Raw genomic sequence first — 16,756 nt, 5'->3', positions numbered from 1 at the left:
CCTAACTAGAATCAAATGTCAGCATGATCGTAGAAGATAAGTACATGCTGTTACCCAAAAAGAAATAGCTTGCACACAAAAGAATTACAAGATTTGATAATAAATATCATTAGAAACCTGGGCAACATGTGTAGGAGTATTCTAATAAGGGCAGAAATTCACCAGATTTGGCTGACTTCATTGACATGAGTATACAATCTAGAGATTCTAAATTTAATGTGTTAGCTTGCACAGCTGGAAGTGGATCTAACAGCTTAATTGGGTGGTTGAATGAATGTTGTGCTCAACAATAGTCTACATTTAGTAAGGTCAAGATTCCAGAGCTTTGCTGGCATAATGTAGGGGAGAGTATGCAAAGTCTCTAGGAGATAGAAATGTATACTGAGTTTATCCTGTTTACAAGAGGGCTCAGAAGACACTCCCTCCATGAAGCAATGAGAAATACATTAGTGTCTTCATCCTTGACAAACCCTGTAGTTGTTCTCCTTTGAAGGCCAGGTTTGTAGGGGATGCCATCATTGAGATTTTTTTCTTTTTTTGAGACAGAGTTTTGTTCTTTTTGCCCAGGCTGGAGTTCAATGGCACGATCTCGGCTCACTGCAACCTCCATCTCCCGGGTTCAAGCGATTCTCCTGCCTCAGCCTCCTGAGTAGCTGGGATTACAGGCGCATGCCACCATGCCTGGCCAATTTTTTGTATTTTTAGTAGAGACAGGGTTTCACCATGTTGGCCAGGCTGGTCTCGAACTCCTGACCTCAGGTGGTCTACCTGGCTCGGTCTCCCAAAATGCTGGTATTTACAGGAGTGAGCCCCTGCGCCTGGTGAGATGGGGTCTTTGATTTCATGGAGGTTATGCAATCCTAGAGTACAGAAGCCAAGTGGTAGCACTTAACCACCAAAGACAGGAGGGAAACATCAACCGTCTTATCTCTCTTTAGGCCAGATAATTCTTCTCGTTCTGATGTCTACTTTATCTTATAATTAACATAGCTACTCTAGCATTCTTTTGTTTTGTATTTGCATAGTGTATTTTACATCCTTTTACTTTCAACCTATCTGTGTCTTTATATTTAAAATGAACTTTGTGTAGGCAGAATATATTTGATCTTTCTTATTTATCCAATCTGATACTCTTTACGTTTTAATTAGTGTGTTTTGATCATTTACAATAAGTAAGATTATTGATATGTTTGAGTTGAAATCTACCATTTTGCTGTTTTCTATTTTTTCATGTGTTCTTAGAGCTTCCTATCTTTTCTGCTTTCTCTTTTATTCATTGAGCATTTTTATGATCCCAATTTATCTCCACATTTGAATTATTATTCATACCCCTTAAATGTAATTTAGTGTTTGCCCTATTGTTTACAATATCTATCTTTAATTAATTAGAGTCTACCTTGAGATAACATACTGCTTCATCTCTACTACAAGGACCTTATGACAGTATATTACCATTTATTTTTCTCACATTTTATAATATGATTGTGATACATTTACTTTTACATATGCTATAAACATGCACTATATTGCTACTATTTTTCTTTAGACTGTCAGTTGTGTTTTAGAGAAATTAAAGTCAAGAAAAAAAGAAAAATATTTTACTGTCTTGTGTTTCATTTCCATTCTTTTAATGTTTTGATTCAAAGAGACTGTGACTTTTTGAGACCAAAATGATCTTTGGACCCCAAACTTCTACATCAGGAATTGGAGAAGTTAGAGGCTTTGCCTTATAGTGGGCCATATTGTCCAATGCCCTTTTCATGCATGGCCAAGAAAGATACAGGGAAAATTAAGTACCTCACAAGGAAAGAGTACATATCTGTAGAAAAATAATACTGGACAACTACTGACAGGGAGCAGAACCAGGGTCTAATCAGCCAACTGGCCCTACCCAAAGGATACAGGCATCTCACAATGCCTGGATGATAGCATTACAGAATTGTTATGAACCAGCAACTGCTATACCCATCTTATTCATCCCCTTTGAAACATGAGTGTTACTGGGGATATTATTTCCTCATTCAACCATTGTAGGTAGATGAACAGAAAACAGATGGCTTGCCTTTTTGTTCATAGATAAGGAGAAGGCATACACAGGATATAGGAATTATAATGGAATTTTGGGCTGAGACTGATACTGTGATGGAATGGGCTCTTTAGGTGTATCTTCCTTGGAGAATGGGTGAGTGTATTTTGTATGCGGAAGGGAGGGAAACAAATATTTAGACTAGGAGAAGAGATTATTCTAACACTTAGCTTTTGTTGTATAATAAACCACAGCAAAACTTAGTGGCTTAAACAAAAGCTATGCATTATGATTCCTCTGCTCTGAGCCAGGTTAGCTAGGACTGGATGGTCTAAGTTAGATTCATTCACATACCTGGTGGTTGGCTTGATATCAGCTAGGTCAATCGGGATGACTTTGCAGAGAGTCTCATCATCCAGCAGCCCAGCCTATGTTTACTCACATGATAGCTGTTGCAAGGTTCCTGGGAACAGCAAGACAGCAAATCCCTTAATATGCCTCCGCTTGCATCATATTTGCTCATTCTTATCGACCAAAAGATGCTACATAGCTGTATTAGTCTGTTCTTATGCTGCTAATAAAGACATAAGTGAGACTAGGTAATTTATAAAGGAAAGAGGTTTAATTGGCTCACAGTTGCACATGGCTGGGGAGGCCTCACAATCATGGTGGAGGGCAAATGAGGGGCAAAGTCACATCTTACATGGCAGCAGGCAAGAGAACAAATACAGGGGAATTCCCCTTTATAAAACCATCAGGTCTCATGACACTTGTTCACTATCATGAGAACAGCATGGGAAAGACCTAACCCCATGATTTAATTGCCTCCACCTGGACCCGCCCTTGGCATGTGGAGATTATTACAATTCAAGGTGAGATTTGGGTGGGAACACGGCCAAACCATATCAATGGCTAAGCGCATATTCAAGAGGTGAAGAAATGTACTCCACCTATTGATGAAGATGAAACATAGTCTACTGCAAAGGGTCATGCATACAAGAATAGAAAAAAAGTTGTAGTCTTTTTTAGATTTTATTATTTTTCTCCATTATTAGCATCTCTCCTTATAATAAGATTTTGCATCACTGCCCTTGTCATATGATTTGCAGAACCTCCCTGTAGGAGGAATGTACTTCCGCACACCACTGATAAAATTGGTTGTGTGACTTTCTTTGACCAGTGGACTATGAGCTGATATGATGTTTGCCATGCTTCAGTAGAAGCTTTAATGGCCATTTCTACCTTTGACCATTTTTCCCCTCTACCACAAGAGTAGCATGTTTCAAATTAGGGCTTCTTTAGCCTGGATCCTAGAATGAAGAAAACATACAGAACAGAGTCAGAGCTGATCTCTAGTATGAATGAAAAGTAATCCTTTGTTTGATAAGCCATTGTGTTTTGATGGTCATTCTTTTCCACATCAGAACCTAGAGAAAAATTATAGTGATTAGCTTCTGTTTTTGTATATTTCACCAATTCCCTTTAGATGGATCTTTCCTATTGACTTTTAATTTTTTTTTAACCTTCATGTTCAGGGGTACAATTACAGATTTGTTGCACAGGTAAACTTGTGTAATGGAGCTGTGTTGTACAGACTATTTCCTCACCCTGGTATTAAGCCTAGTACCCATTAGTTATTTTTCCTTATCCTCTCCCTCCTCCCACTCTCCACCCTCTGAAATGCCCCACCCAGCATGTGTGTTTTTCTCCTCTATGTGTCCATGTGTTCTCATCAAATTGTTTAAAATGCTCATAGATATCTTAAAATGCCCTTGTTCCTATTTTCTTTTCCAGCTTTGCCCATGCCTCCTACCCAGTCACAAGTAAATTTATCAAAAGAGTTATACATGACTTGTGTTTCTTCGTATTCTATTCACTCCTAAGACCCTTAAAGTCTACATTCTCCCCTGATAACTCATCAATACAATCAATGCCACTCTTGCCAAAGACACCAATGATCCCCACATGGCTGGTCTGCTAACTCAACAGCATCTGAGAAAGTTGACATTTTAAATTTTCTTTGAGCAATGGAACATGAGTAGATATGATTTAAGTGGATTTAAGAAACCAATGACCTGACCTGGTTTTATTTTCTCCTTTGTTGGGCTATTGCAGGTTTTCTGTGACTTCCACGGCCACTCTCAAAAGAAGAATGTGTTCCTTTATGGCTGTAGCATCAAGGAAACCTTGTGGCAAGCAGCATGCACTGTAGGCACATCTACTATCCTAGAGGATGTCAACTACAGGGTAAGCCGCTGCAGGGAATGACATCAGACATGCTGTGTTCATATTCTCTATTCTTACCTTTAAGACCATGCCCCACTCGTTTATTTAGTTTTTTTTTTGTAAATAAGCATTTTAATTATTTTAACCATAGGGTTGTAATACAAGCAGGCTGGAGGCATGTGTAACCTCTCTTAATTTTTTGTTGAATAATGACTTACTAACTTGTTGCTTTGCCTCTGTTTTCTATATGGTTTGATATTGTATGAAAGGCATGAGAACTGGAGACAGAAGACCTCATCTTAATGCCTGGCTTTACAATTATTCAATTATTAACTGTGTGATTATGAGGTCATTAACATTACCTCTCTGAACCACCCTTCTGCCATCTGTAAAATGAGGATAGTAAAAATACTGCCTCTGTTACATAGCTTATGGAAGGAACAGAATGATACTGAATACAAAAGGACTTCAAATAAATAGGAAGGGATGAACAAACATAAGCCATTAAACCATCTACATCTCTCTGCATGAGCATTCTATAAAAAGCAGATCAGTAATCCACTGACCCTAATTCTATTTTACTTTAGTTTTAGTGGTTAGAGCTCAACTGTTCCTCCATGAAACCACATAGGAAATTAGGGAGGGGTAAAGAAGAGATCACTTCTTCCCACCAGGATAAAGGCAACAAGCTATTGCATAGCGAGAATCAGGAAGAAGCAAAGTTGCCCAAACACTAAATGAAAACTGGTCTTTGCTTAAAATTTCCGTAGAAAAAGTAGAAAATTATGATGGTGTCTGCCTCTTCTAAGTCTGTTATTCTGGGTATGCAATTTACTATGTGCAAAATAGCTTCATCCCCAGGGTTAATGATAGTATTAAGAAGTAAAAATCCACCAAATCACCATTTTACCTGGAAATATGTCCCCTCTTCTCTAGCCTTCTTCACCCAGTCCATCAAAAATAGACTGCTGCTGATCAATACAACCACCCCAAGGCTTTTATAGCAGAATCAACAGCTTATCCTCAATAACCTGTTTGCTGTAAGTCTCAACCAGAGTAATGGTGATAAACCATAAGAAGCTTAATAACTTAATCTTATTTAAGAAACTAGTTTAGTAAATTAAAGCATTCATCTGGGCAGCTCCTGTGGACCCAACCCGTGTAAAATGATCTCTTATATGTGATACATCTTGAATCAAAAAAATCTACCATGGTCCAATCTTAAATATAGAGTCAGCATGTTTTTTACTTCTCTTTTTCCAAGGGAAGGTAATAATATTAATAGATAATTCCCTATACACAGGAAAAGGTATAAGACACAGAACCTTTAAAAAATCTCCTGTACGAAGCTGACATGAAATGGGGCAGAGGTCAGACATGTAGGGAATGATAAGATGTGTTCTTATCAACTGTATTTTAATTTTTGTGCATGATTCATATTGTTTAATTAATAAATTCAAAACATATTTTGAGGCCCAGATTAGTGTCAGTTAAGGTAAAAGGCATAACATTATAGAGATAGGTATGCCTATGAGAATAAGCACAGTGGTATTTAATAGCAATGCTGTTAAAAAGATTAATCCATCTAGATATTAATTCTCACCTATAAGGTCCTTTAACTGTGAGTGGGTCAGTTGCCTGAGCCTCACTTTTCTCCCTTGTGAAATTAGGAAGTTAAATTTTCTACATAGTTTATTACATCGAGTTTGTTGGTGCCCTGGGATTCCTTAAAGGTGATTCATGGGCTACTATGACATATGTGGAAGTAGTGAAGTGAATATGGTTTGGTCACATCCCTGGCTTTCAACCCAAACAGCTTTACTTTTTGGGGTCCCACATAGTATATAACTCCCTCTATCACTGACACTCTAAATTAGGACATAATGATCTGTAAATAATTATCTTAACACTGGTGATCTGCCTAAAAAGACTTTTGTGTATACAAATGGATCTTTTCAGAATTGAAAGGACCCACTCATTTTACAGATGGGAAAATTGAGACTCAGGGGAGAGTGTCTTGGTAAGATAGGTTAATGTTATCATCATGATATCTACCAGCAGTCAACAGTCTGTTGATGCTGAGAGGCTGATTCCTTCATTACCATCGAAAGTGGAACAATTCTAAACATGTTAAACTTATCTAAGACTTTATTTTGTCATTTACCATTAATATTAAAGAGACAGTTACACACCCTATTATATTTCACATCCACTCTGCAACATTTATTCAATTTTATTAATCAACTTTAATGGTACTACTTCTAGTTATGTTGGTATAAAGAGGTCAGTGAATCCTCTCTGCAAAACGCAGTATAAAATAGAAAAAAATTTTGAAAAGCAGCCCTTTTAGGACTCTGTAAATTGACCAAGTACAGATGATAAATTGAGAAGCATTTATTCTTGAAAATTGCTAGAACTTCATGTAAGAACAGCAGGGGTCTGTAACCTTCTTGAGTGGGGCTGCTCCTGACACCACTCTATTTGGTCATCAAGAATGCAGTTTTACCAACAGAAGGATAGCCACACACACACACATGTATACACACACACACACACACACAGCCAGAAATTTACAAGGGAGACCTTAGAAATGAGAGAGCCATAGAAAAGCTAAGATAGGCTCTCTATAAATACATGGTGTATTAAGCCATTCTTGCATTGCTGAGACTGGATAAATTATAAAGAAATGAGGTTTAATTGGCCCATGGTTCTGCAGGCTGTTTGGGAAGCATAATGTTGGCATCTGCTTCTAGGGAGGCCTCAGGAAGCTTCCAATCATGGTAGAAGGTGAAAGGGGAGCAGGCACTTCACATGTGAGAACAGAGCCAGGAAAAGAGTCAGCGGGAGGTGCCACACACTTTTAAACTACTAGATCTCATGAGAATTCACTCATTATTGCATGACAGCACCAAGAAGATGATGCAAAACCATTCATGGGAAATCCACTCCTGTAATCCAGTCACCTCCTACCAGGCCCCACCTCTAACACTGGGAGTTACATTTCATCATGAGTTTTGGTGGGGACATGTATCTAAACTACATCACATGGATTATGGAAAAATATATGTCTCTAGAGGGGACCCAAGAGGGCCCAGTGAGAAATAAAGTCCAAAGAGACTTAAGAACTGCCACAATTTTGAATGTCTTCCCAAATCACATACAAATCAATCAACAGAGAGTGGAAGACTAATGCACTCAAGATATTTGAGCACTACCTTTGCCCAAATTATTGTATAACCACTATGCTAAGCAGCCACAGATGTCAAGCTAAATAATTTAAATAAGAATGTAGAAACTGTGTAGAGACATCAGTGGCACACATTGCAGAAGAAAAAAGAAAGAAATATTCTGCAGATTAATCCAGGAAAGTAGTTAAAAATTTAAAGACATTTAAAAAATAGAATCCAGAGATGCTAAAAAAAGTATAATCTATGATGTCCAGTTTTCAACCAAAAATTACAATTTTGTGAAGAATCAAGTATGTGAAATCCATGCTCAGGAAACAAAGCAGTCAGAAGAAACAGAATGGGCCAACATGTTGGATTCATAATTATTTCCAAGCAACTGTTAAAATATGTTCAAATAATTAAAGAAAATTATGTTCAAAAGTTAATGGCAAAATATGATGACCATTACGCAATATATATGGAACCTTGATGGAGAATTAAGAACAGAAATAAGGAAGGAAGGAAGGAAGGAATGGGGAGAGGAGGGAAGGAGGAGGAGAAGAAGAAGAAGAAAGGAAGGAAGGAAGGAAGGAAGGAAGGAAGGAGGGAGACAGTGTTGAAAAGTATCATAACCAACATGAAAAATTCACTAGATGGGATTGTCAGCAGATTTGAGATGGCAAGATAGTAGAGAATGAATCAGTAATCTGATGATTAACCCCAAATTATTCAATTCAAAGAACAGAGAAAATAAGATAAAAGAAAAGTAAAGAGCTGTAGAGACCTATAGGATAGCATAAAGCATATCAACCAACATGTAATGGGAGGCCCAAAAAGAGAGGAAAATAAATGTCTGAAAAAATATTTGAAGATATAATGAGAGAAGAAGATCGCATAGGAGGAACAAAACATATATGAGACATACAGAATCAAACAACAAAATGGCAAATGTAAATCCAAAAATATCAATGATGACATTAAATATGAATGAACAAACCCTCATTCCAAAGGCAGAGATTGTAAGACCAGATTTAAAAAATAGGTTCAAGTATATATTGTCTATAAATGACATGCTTTTGATTCAATAATGCAAACAGGTTAAAAGTTAAAAGATGGAAAAAGATACACCATGCAAATGGTAACCATAATAAAGATGGTTATATTGACATAAGTCAAAATAGACATTAAAAGAAATATTACTAGGGCTAAGGGTGCAATTCACAATACTGAAACAAATAGTTAATCAGCAAGGTGTAACAATTATAAATGTATGTGAATATATATACTCTGAAATACAAGAAGAAACAGTTGAAAGAAGGCATTTAAAATTTAATAATAATTCTCTCAGCAAAGGATAGAACAACCAAAAAGAAAATTAGTATAGAGAACACCTGACCTAACTTACATATAACAGTTCTTTTCAAAACAAAAGAATGTATATTCTTTTTGAGTGCACATCAAAATTTCTCCAGCATAGATCCTATAATAGGCTATTAAATAAATATCAATATATCTTAAGGGACTGAAACCATGCACAGAATATTCACCTACACAACAGAATTAAATTATAAATTAAAAACTTTCATAAGAAACCTGGGATATCTCTGATTATTTGGAAATTAAACAATTTGTATCAAATTAACTTATAGATCAAAGAGAAAATCAATGGGTAATTAGAAAATATCTTTAAGTGAATAAAAATAATAACTCAATATGTGAAAATTTATAGTATGCTGCAAAAATAGTACATAGAAGGAACTTTGTAATTTAGAATATTTAGAAATGCAGAAAGATCTAAAATCAATAATCTAAGCATCCACATTCAGAAACAAGAAAAAGAAGTGCAAATAAATCCCAAAGTATAAGAGAGAACAAAATAAAAGCCAAAGTAAGATCAATGAAATAAAAATAATATGAACAATAGAGAATCCATAAAGAACATGCTTTTTATTCAATAATTCATAATTTGATTTCTTAAAATGGTCAACAAAATGATCATCATTTAGCTAGACAAAGAAAAGAAAGAAGATACAAGTTACCAAAATTGGGATTGAAAGAAGGGACATCACTACAGATCTCACCAAGTAAAAAAGAATATCATTAACAACTATATGCCAACAAGCGAATACGTTCTTAGGAGAACACAGACTACCAAAACTGACTCAAGGACACATGGACAATCTGATGAGGTTTATTTTAAGTGGAAAGAAGAATTAGTAATTAAAACTCTTCCCACAAATGGAAGTCTAGGCCCAAATGGCTTTGTTGATACATTCTATCAATCTCTTAAGAACAAAATAGTGCTAATTATAAAAACATGCTTTCAGAAAATAGAGGAGAAACACTTGCCAACTCATTTTATGAGGTCTGTGTTATCCTGATACCAAAGCCAAAATGAGGACATCACAAGAAAAGACAGCTACAGCCCAATATTTGTTATAAACAGACAATAAAGTATTATTCGGTGCTGAAAAGGAATGAGCTATCAAGCCATGCAGAGACATGGAAGAACCTTAAACGGATATTACTAAGTTAAAGCAAACAATCTGAAAAGGCTACATACTGTATTTCCAGCTGTATGACATTCTGGAGAAAGCAAAACTATGGAGACTAAAAAGATCAGGGTTGCCAGGAGTTTGGAAGGAAGGAAGGATAAATAAGTGGAACACAGGGGATTCTTAGGGCAGTAAAACTACTTTGGATAATACTGTAATATTGAGTACACATCATTATACATTTTTTCAAACCCGTAAGATGTACAACACCAAAAGTGAAGAGAATCCTCATGTAAACTACAGACTTTGAGTGATGATGTTTCTATGTAGGTTCAGCAGTTACAACAAACCTACCACTCTGGTGAGGGATGTCAATGTTGGGGGAGTCCATGCATGTACAGGAGTGGGGGGCATATGGAAAATCTCTGCATCTTCCTTCTCAATTTCGCTGTGGACCTAAAACTGCTTTAAATAAAGCCTTTTTATTTTTTTTAAAAAAGAGAGAGATACAACCTAAGGAAGAAAAAAATGGTTTCACTTAAGTAAAAAAGGAAAAGTCACTTAAACAATGTAAGAGTAAACTTTTGCAACATGGTACGCCAATGTTAAATTAAAACTATTTGCAAGTATTATTGATCACTTTAGTTGCAGGATATAGAAACAATATATTTATGTCTATTTGACCAGCCCCCCCAGGGGTCTGGATTAGCAGATTCTATTTATTTTAGCAAATAATTATGTAGTACCCTCTATGAGCAACATACTGCTCGATGTGTAGGGATTTTCCTGTGAATAAGACACAGACCTGCCCTCATGGAAATTCTAGGCTTCTGAGGAGATAGAAAACAAACAACTAATACATACACAATAATTCAGTTGTAATTGTAATGAGCACTTTGAAGGAACAAATAGATTGAGGGATTATAGGAAGGGAGGGACAAGAGTGGATAAGATGAAATCAATTAGGAGGCAATTGTAGACACTCAAGTGAAGACAATATTAGCATTCTATTTCCCGAGGCTATGTAGGAATTTAGAGATCATAGTGAATTATATTAATAATTATGCTAATATATTTATATAATACATAATTTATAAGATAATTAATAATTATAATTAACAGTTACATTTAACATGAGGACAGTAAGTACCAGAGAGAGTAAGAGATTTGCTCAATGTTCTAGAAATTAACAAAACTGCATCTCTTTAAAAACAACTTTCATTTATATTCCCATTAACTTGTTACGCTTCTCTACTTTCTTCCTGTAATTTGTCTAAAAGCCTAAGGCTTCACTATTGTCTAATGTATGTAATTTTATATTATGTGTTAGTTTATGCATATTCTGCCAGCGCTAAAATGAGAGAATCCTTCTTGTTAATGTCATAAAAGTTCTGGGACTAATTGCAGTATTTCTGCTGACTCAGAACTGTGTATACTATCAACTCTGAGCCATGTCCTCTGGGGAGGAGGTCCAGTGGCTGGAAGATCCCTTTCTGTCAATCAGGGTGTCAAGTGTCTAGAGATGCCTTCTAAATGGAGATTAAGTAGTCGTAAATAAAATATTTTTACCCCAAGAAAAGGTGGAATATATGAACCCAGAGAGGGTGGATTTTCAGGAGTTTCATATTGATCAAGCCTCAGATTTTTGGCTTAGAAGATGAGACGAAAAAGTTCATTTTGGCAATTATATACTCTTAGGAAAGAAGTGAACTATATGTGCTTCTTCTCTAGAAGCATCACTGGCCCCTTTGGCCTTGTGAAATAAGTGAACAGTCCCTAGTCTGACCCTGCTAAGTAACAGTGAGGCTGGATGTAGTCTGTAAATTTCAAGTCCCTGTGAAATCTGAGGCTTTCCGTAGTCTCAACTCTTTCATGTACGAGGCCAAATGTATATGTGCAGCCTTGGTCCACAGCAATGCAGGAATTGAAAGATTATGGAGTTGGCCAGGTTGGCATTTGGATTCCTTTCTAGCAACTTTATGGTTTTCTGGACTTCGGCTATTTATTTCTAAATTTTTTTTTTTTTTTTTTTTTTTGAGATGCAGTCTCACTCTGTCTCCCAGGCTGGAGTGCAGTGGTGCAATCTTGGCATACTGCACCCTCCATCATCTGGGTTCAAGAGATTCTCCTACCTCAGCCTCCTGAGTAAGCTGGGATTACAGGTGCCCGCCACCACATCCAGCTAATTTTTGTATTTTTAGTAAGACGGGGTTTCACCATGATGGCCAGGCTGGTTTTGAACTCCTGCCCTCAGGTGATCCACCTGCCTCAGCCTCCCAGAGTGCTGAGATTACAGGCATGAGCCACTGCTCCCGGCCTATTTCCAACTTTTCTAAGCCTGTTTCCTCATCTGCAAAATGATTTTTAAAAAGTGACAGCCATTTCTTAGGGTTAATAAATGATTTAAAGTAACGAGTATTTTATATATAGATGCTTAACAATGTTGAGAAGCTATTTTTATGATGACTATCCCCAGTCACCCACAACTAATCATAGTTTGATTTTTGTTTTTATTGTAGACTCTTCCCAAAATCCTTGATAAGCTAGCACCAGCATTCACAATGAGCAGCTGCAGCTTCCTCGTGGAGAAATCTCGAGCTTCTACGGCCCGGGTGGTGGTGTGGAGAGAGATGGGGGTGTCCAGAAGCTACACCATGGAAAGCAGCTACTGTGGCTGCAACCAGGGCCCTTATCAGGTATGTGAGGCTGCAGGACACCCATACTTTCTGTCCAGCAACAATACATAGAAATTATAGACAGCTCGTACCTGCTTTCTCACCTAAAAGGAGAAGAAGGCTCCAAGTAGAGTTTGGTGCTCCCTTGCCTTGAAAAACTGGTTCAACAATTGCTTTCACCTGCAGGATCATCTATGTTGATCCTGGAAGCAATGCGTGCATGCTTTCCAATATGGTTCCTCAATCAGCTGCCCTCACCAGCAAGCAGCTGGGAGCCTCTCTTTGACACTCATCCCCAACTTTTACAGAACCTCTGCTTGCCTGGCTCTGTTACATGCATAAAATTCTTGCCTTCTGCAACAAGTGGACTAGTTCTATGTACATCATAAAGGGCATAGGTCAGTGTGTAGATATTGTTGGTACATATATCTATTGCGTTTCCATCTTCTGCATCAATCTAAATCTGTAGTTCTCTTTGTTATCCTGCTGTCTCCAGAGCACACGAAAATGTGTGCATGGCGTGGGTCTCCCAGAATGAGTGGGTTTTGGACTCATATTGTAGTGTTGAGAGAAAGTGCTCTTGTATAAATCACATTCTTTCTACAGCTATATTAACTGCATGAGCAGCTGGATAGCTGCTACAGCAGGCTGTTCTGGCTGCTTTTCCCACTCCCCCATAGAGAAGCATAAATAAAGGACATTTTGACAGTGCCAGGGTAATAGACTCTTGTAAATTTCTCAGGCAAGCTGACAGACTGCTCCTTGGTGACTTCCATTCAACCCTAAGAATACCTGGATCTCACCAGCATTAAGCTCATTGTGTTGGCTCTGATAGTCTCCTGGAACAGCTAGGAAGCACTTGGCATCTATGCAATCCTGAGCTTGTAGAAATCTGTTAGTTACCAAAGAGAGTACAGGGTGTGACAGGCAATGCACATTATCTAACTTCTTACGTAGTTGAAGATTTTTTTTTTAACTCAGGGCTACCATACCACCCATTTTGACTATTAATTCTGTCAAATAGCCACTTAGTCTAAAGACTTGCTTCAAATAATTGTTTTGTTACTGAATTAATAAATTCTTAGACTGAATTAATCCTATTCACCCACATTAATGTAAATGAAGAATAAGAAGAGCTGAAATCACTGGATGAGCATGAGATTGGGCATCAAGAGATCTCACTCTTTCACTTACCAGCAGTGAGAGCTACTTACTTCTAGGAACCTATTTTTTTCATATATCAAATGCAGATTTTAATAAGGACTCCTTTTATCCTGCCGTACAAGATTTTGTAAGGACTAAAAGAAAACATATATGTGAATATACATGGAGGTTATATAATCAGGAATCTGTTCACTCCCTTATCATTCAAAACATATAAGATTGGGAAAAAAAAGCTTTAAATATTGTGACTTTAAGGCCTTATGGACATAGGTTTGTGTCTCTCTCTGTATATGTGTCTTGATGGGAAGGGGCCTGTCATTTGTTTAAAGGACAACTCCATGTAACTCTTCAGAGATGTATTGGCTTGGTGACTTTCATTGAGTTTGTTTCTCCAAGCACCAGTTCGAACAAACAGCTTCTAGTCACATAAGTATCAATGCCATTCACAATAAATCAACTGGAAACTCAAAGTTCTCTGGAGCTGTTTGAAAATGAAATGACTTACAGGTTCAGGCCCTCACCAACTCTCTACCGTGCAGTGTACATAGAGGCTGTTGGAGAGGACAAAGAATGAAAGAGCTCGCCCAGTGGATGGCCTTCGGGTATTGGCACAGCATTTATCCTGTGAAATTTTCCAAATGGCTTTTGCATGGGGTCACTAGAAGGAAGAATGGAGGCAGAACTGGCTAGAGAAAGCCCTAAGAGTGCCAGACCTGGTTTTGGTTTAACAATCCCATTCTCTATATGAAACACCTCTCCAAATGTATTAGTTTTCTCCTTCTCTTTGTTTTCCTGTCCTTACAAACATTGTTGAGTAACTGAGCAGAATCACAGGCAGTGATACTCACAGGGGATGGTGAGTAATTTTACATATGGGAAGGCCCACCCCATGGGAAGGAAGCCAGCCTGGAGTTGGGTGTTTTGGTGATTTTTGCATAAGGTACATAATGCAGTCTATGAGCTATAAAGCAGTATAGAAATTTCCATCCTGAACATATTGCAAATGCTTTTTGTACATTGGGAAGCTGAGTCCCAGTTGAGTCTTGAGGTTATTATTCTAAAGTCATCTTTCCATTTTTTTGTTTAGTATTACCATTTATCCAAAAGATGGAGGATACTTAAATACACCCATGAGGGGCATTCTTTCCTTCCTTCATAAGAATATAAATATTTTTGCAGTTTCTCTGGTTAATGCAGCTTTAAAGTAGTTCCAATCATTTCTCCCCCAGCACACTAAGTACCTGATTTGTAAGTATTGAAATGAAATATCATTCTTTACAGTGACATTTATATTGGAACTGCATTAAAGAACATAAGCTATTACCTTAAAATAATGATTATTAATATGATATTTTCTCTTCTATTTTCCAGTCTATAGTTGGCTAATTAGAAAAAAAATTATCCTGCTCTTGTTTCTTTGGGATACAGTCTCTGTTGCTAGGTCATACACTGAGATCTATAACTTGTATTTAATGTGGAAATCCCACCCAATGAGAGATTTACTTCACCTATTAGGGACAGACCCAAAGCTATTGAAGCTGTTGAGGAAAAAGCCAAAATGAAATGATGCGTTCTTAGGAGGCTCATTTTTTTAGAGGCATCCAGTCTATGTGGACAGCTGTGGGCTTCACACTGAGTGTTTGTGACCTGAGGTCATACACGTGGTGTGTTTGCATACATAAAGGCATGTGGCTGGGCCCCAGGAGTTGCTGGTAGCTTAGGAGGAAGATGTGAGACTCTCTACCCAAGCAGGCTGTTGACTTGCTCCTTGCAACGCTGCTGACTTGGACAGCAAGGTGGATCTTAGAGAAGGACAGAAGATGGTAACTCAGCTGAGGTTTGAAGAGTGACTCAACTTGTGTTTAAATTCTCTGCCTGCAAGCTGCATCCTTGTATTGTGGAACCTTCCTGCAGTGCATCCTTTCTACCACCCACAAAGGCTCCTTTAATAACACAAATCTATTCAAGTCACAGTAATGCCCATAATCCTTCTAAGTGTCTTCATTGTGTCTCGATAAAATCTAGCTCATCATCGTGGTGAGTAAGGCCTTTTACGATCTCTTCTTTCTTTTTTTTTATACTCAATGCTTAGCATAGTATAAAGTAGGTATTAAAAATGTATGATGGCTGACAAGTGAGTAAGTAAGTGAACAAGTAAATGAATGGCAATTTCCAAGCCCTCAAATGATTATCCTCACTGTCCTTGAGTAAGTAGAAAAAGAGAAGAAATTGTTTGGTCCAAATGTGATCAGATGCCATTCTAAAATGGAGATTTTAAGAGTCGTTGCAATGGGTGGAGATGGAACACGTGTGGGTGAGAGAAGGAAAGACATAACAATGCAGGGCTGAGACCTCAGACCTGCCATTAGATATGATTTGAGAGCACCCAATGGATTATTTCCAACAGTAAGGCAATTCTACTTCAGGTATGGAATCTCTTATGGACACATTCTAATAACAGATGATAATTAGGCAGAAAGACTTCCATCCATACATGTAGTAGATGCTGCGGTCCACCCTCGACATCTCTCCTTAGGACCCAGGCACTCATTTCCCCTGGTTGTTCACAGCTATGTCTATAACCAGGAATTGCTTGTAACTAAAGGACCCCATCTTGCCCAAAAGCTGTGGCTCCTCCCTACCTGCAGCCCGTCCAGTAGCTGATCTGTGGGGAAACAAAAGCCTTATCTCTTTGCTTCAGTTGGGATGACTCCAAAGGGCCATTCCAGCTCTAGATCACCCTATAGGATCAGCTGGCACCTCTGTTGCAATTCCCTTGTGGTTCAACCTCTCCCTCTGCCCAACTTTGTTTCCCTAGTAACTCAGAGGTATTGTTAACAGCAAGCGCTCCCCAAAAGTCCTTCTATATGCAAATCTCAGCATCTCAGAGGCTGTTTCCTGCTGTAAACAACTTATAACAGTATTTCAAAAAGGCTTAGATGATAAAACATGCATGCTGGAACTAAGCACTTAAATTGCTGGAGATGGTTTAGTGGGGATGAG

At 37.8% G+C, this 16,756-nt stretch overlaps 1 protein-coding gene across 1 annotated transcript in view; it reads left to right on the top strand.

The window, feature by feature from the left end:
- AGBL1 (AGBL carboxypeptidase 1) overlaps window positions 1-16,756 on the top strand; it is an 825,749-nt gene that overhangs the window by 453,677 nt on the left and 355,316 nt on the right. Inside the window, exons 20-21 of the mRNA XM_058427563.1 lie at window positions 4,142-4,273; window positions 12,434-12,610. Of these exons, the coding sequence (XP_058283546.1) occupies window positions 4,142-4,273; window positions 12,434-12,610 (309 nt within the window). The remainder of the gene's footprint in view (window positions 1-4,141; window positions 4,274-12,433; window positions 12,611-16,756) is intronic.

The sequence above is a fragment of the Hylobates moloch genome, unplaced genomic scaffold, assembly GCF_009828535.3.
Source record: "Hylobates moloch isolate HMO894 unplaced genomic scaffold, HMol_V3 SCAFFOLD_14, whole genome shotgun sequence".
In the NCBI taxonomy this organism is placed as follows: Eukaryota; Metazoa; Chordata; class Mammalia; order Primates; family Hylobatidae; genus Hylobates; species Hylobates moloch.
This window is presented reverse-complemented; position numbering and strand designations above follow the sequence as displayed.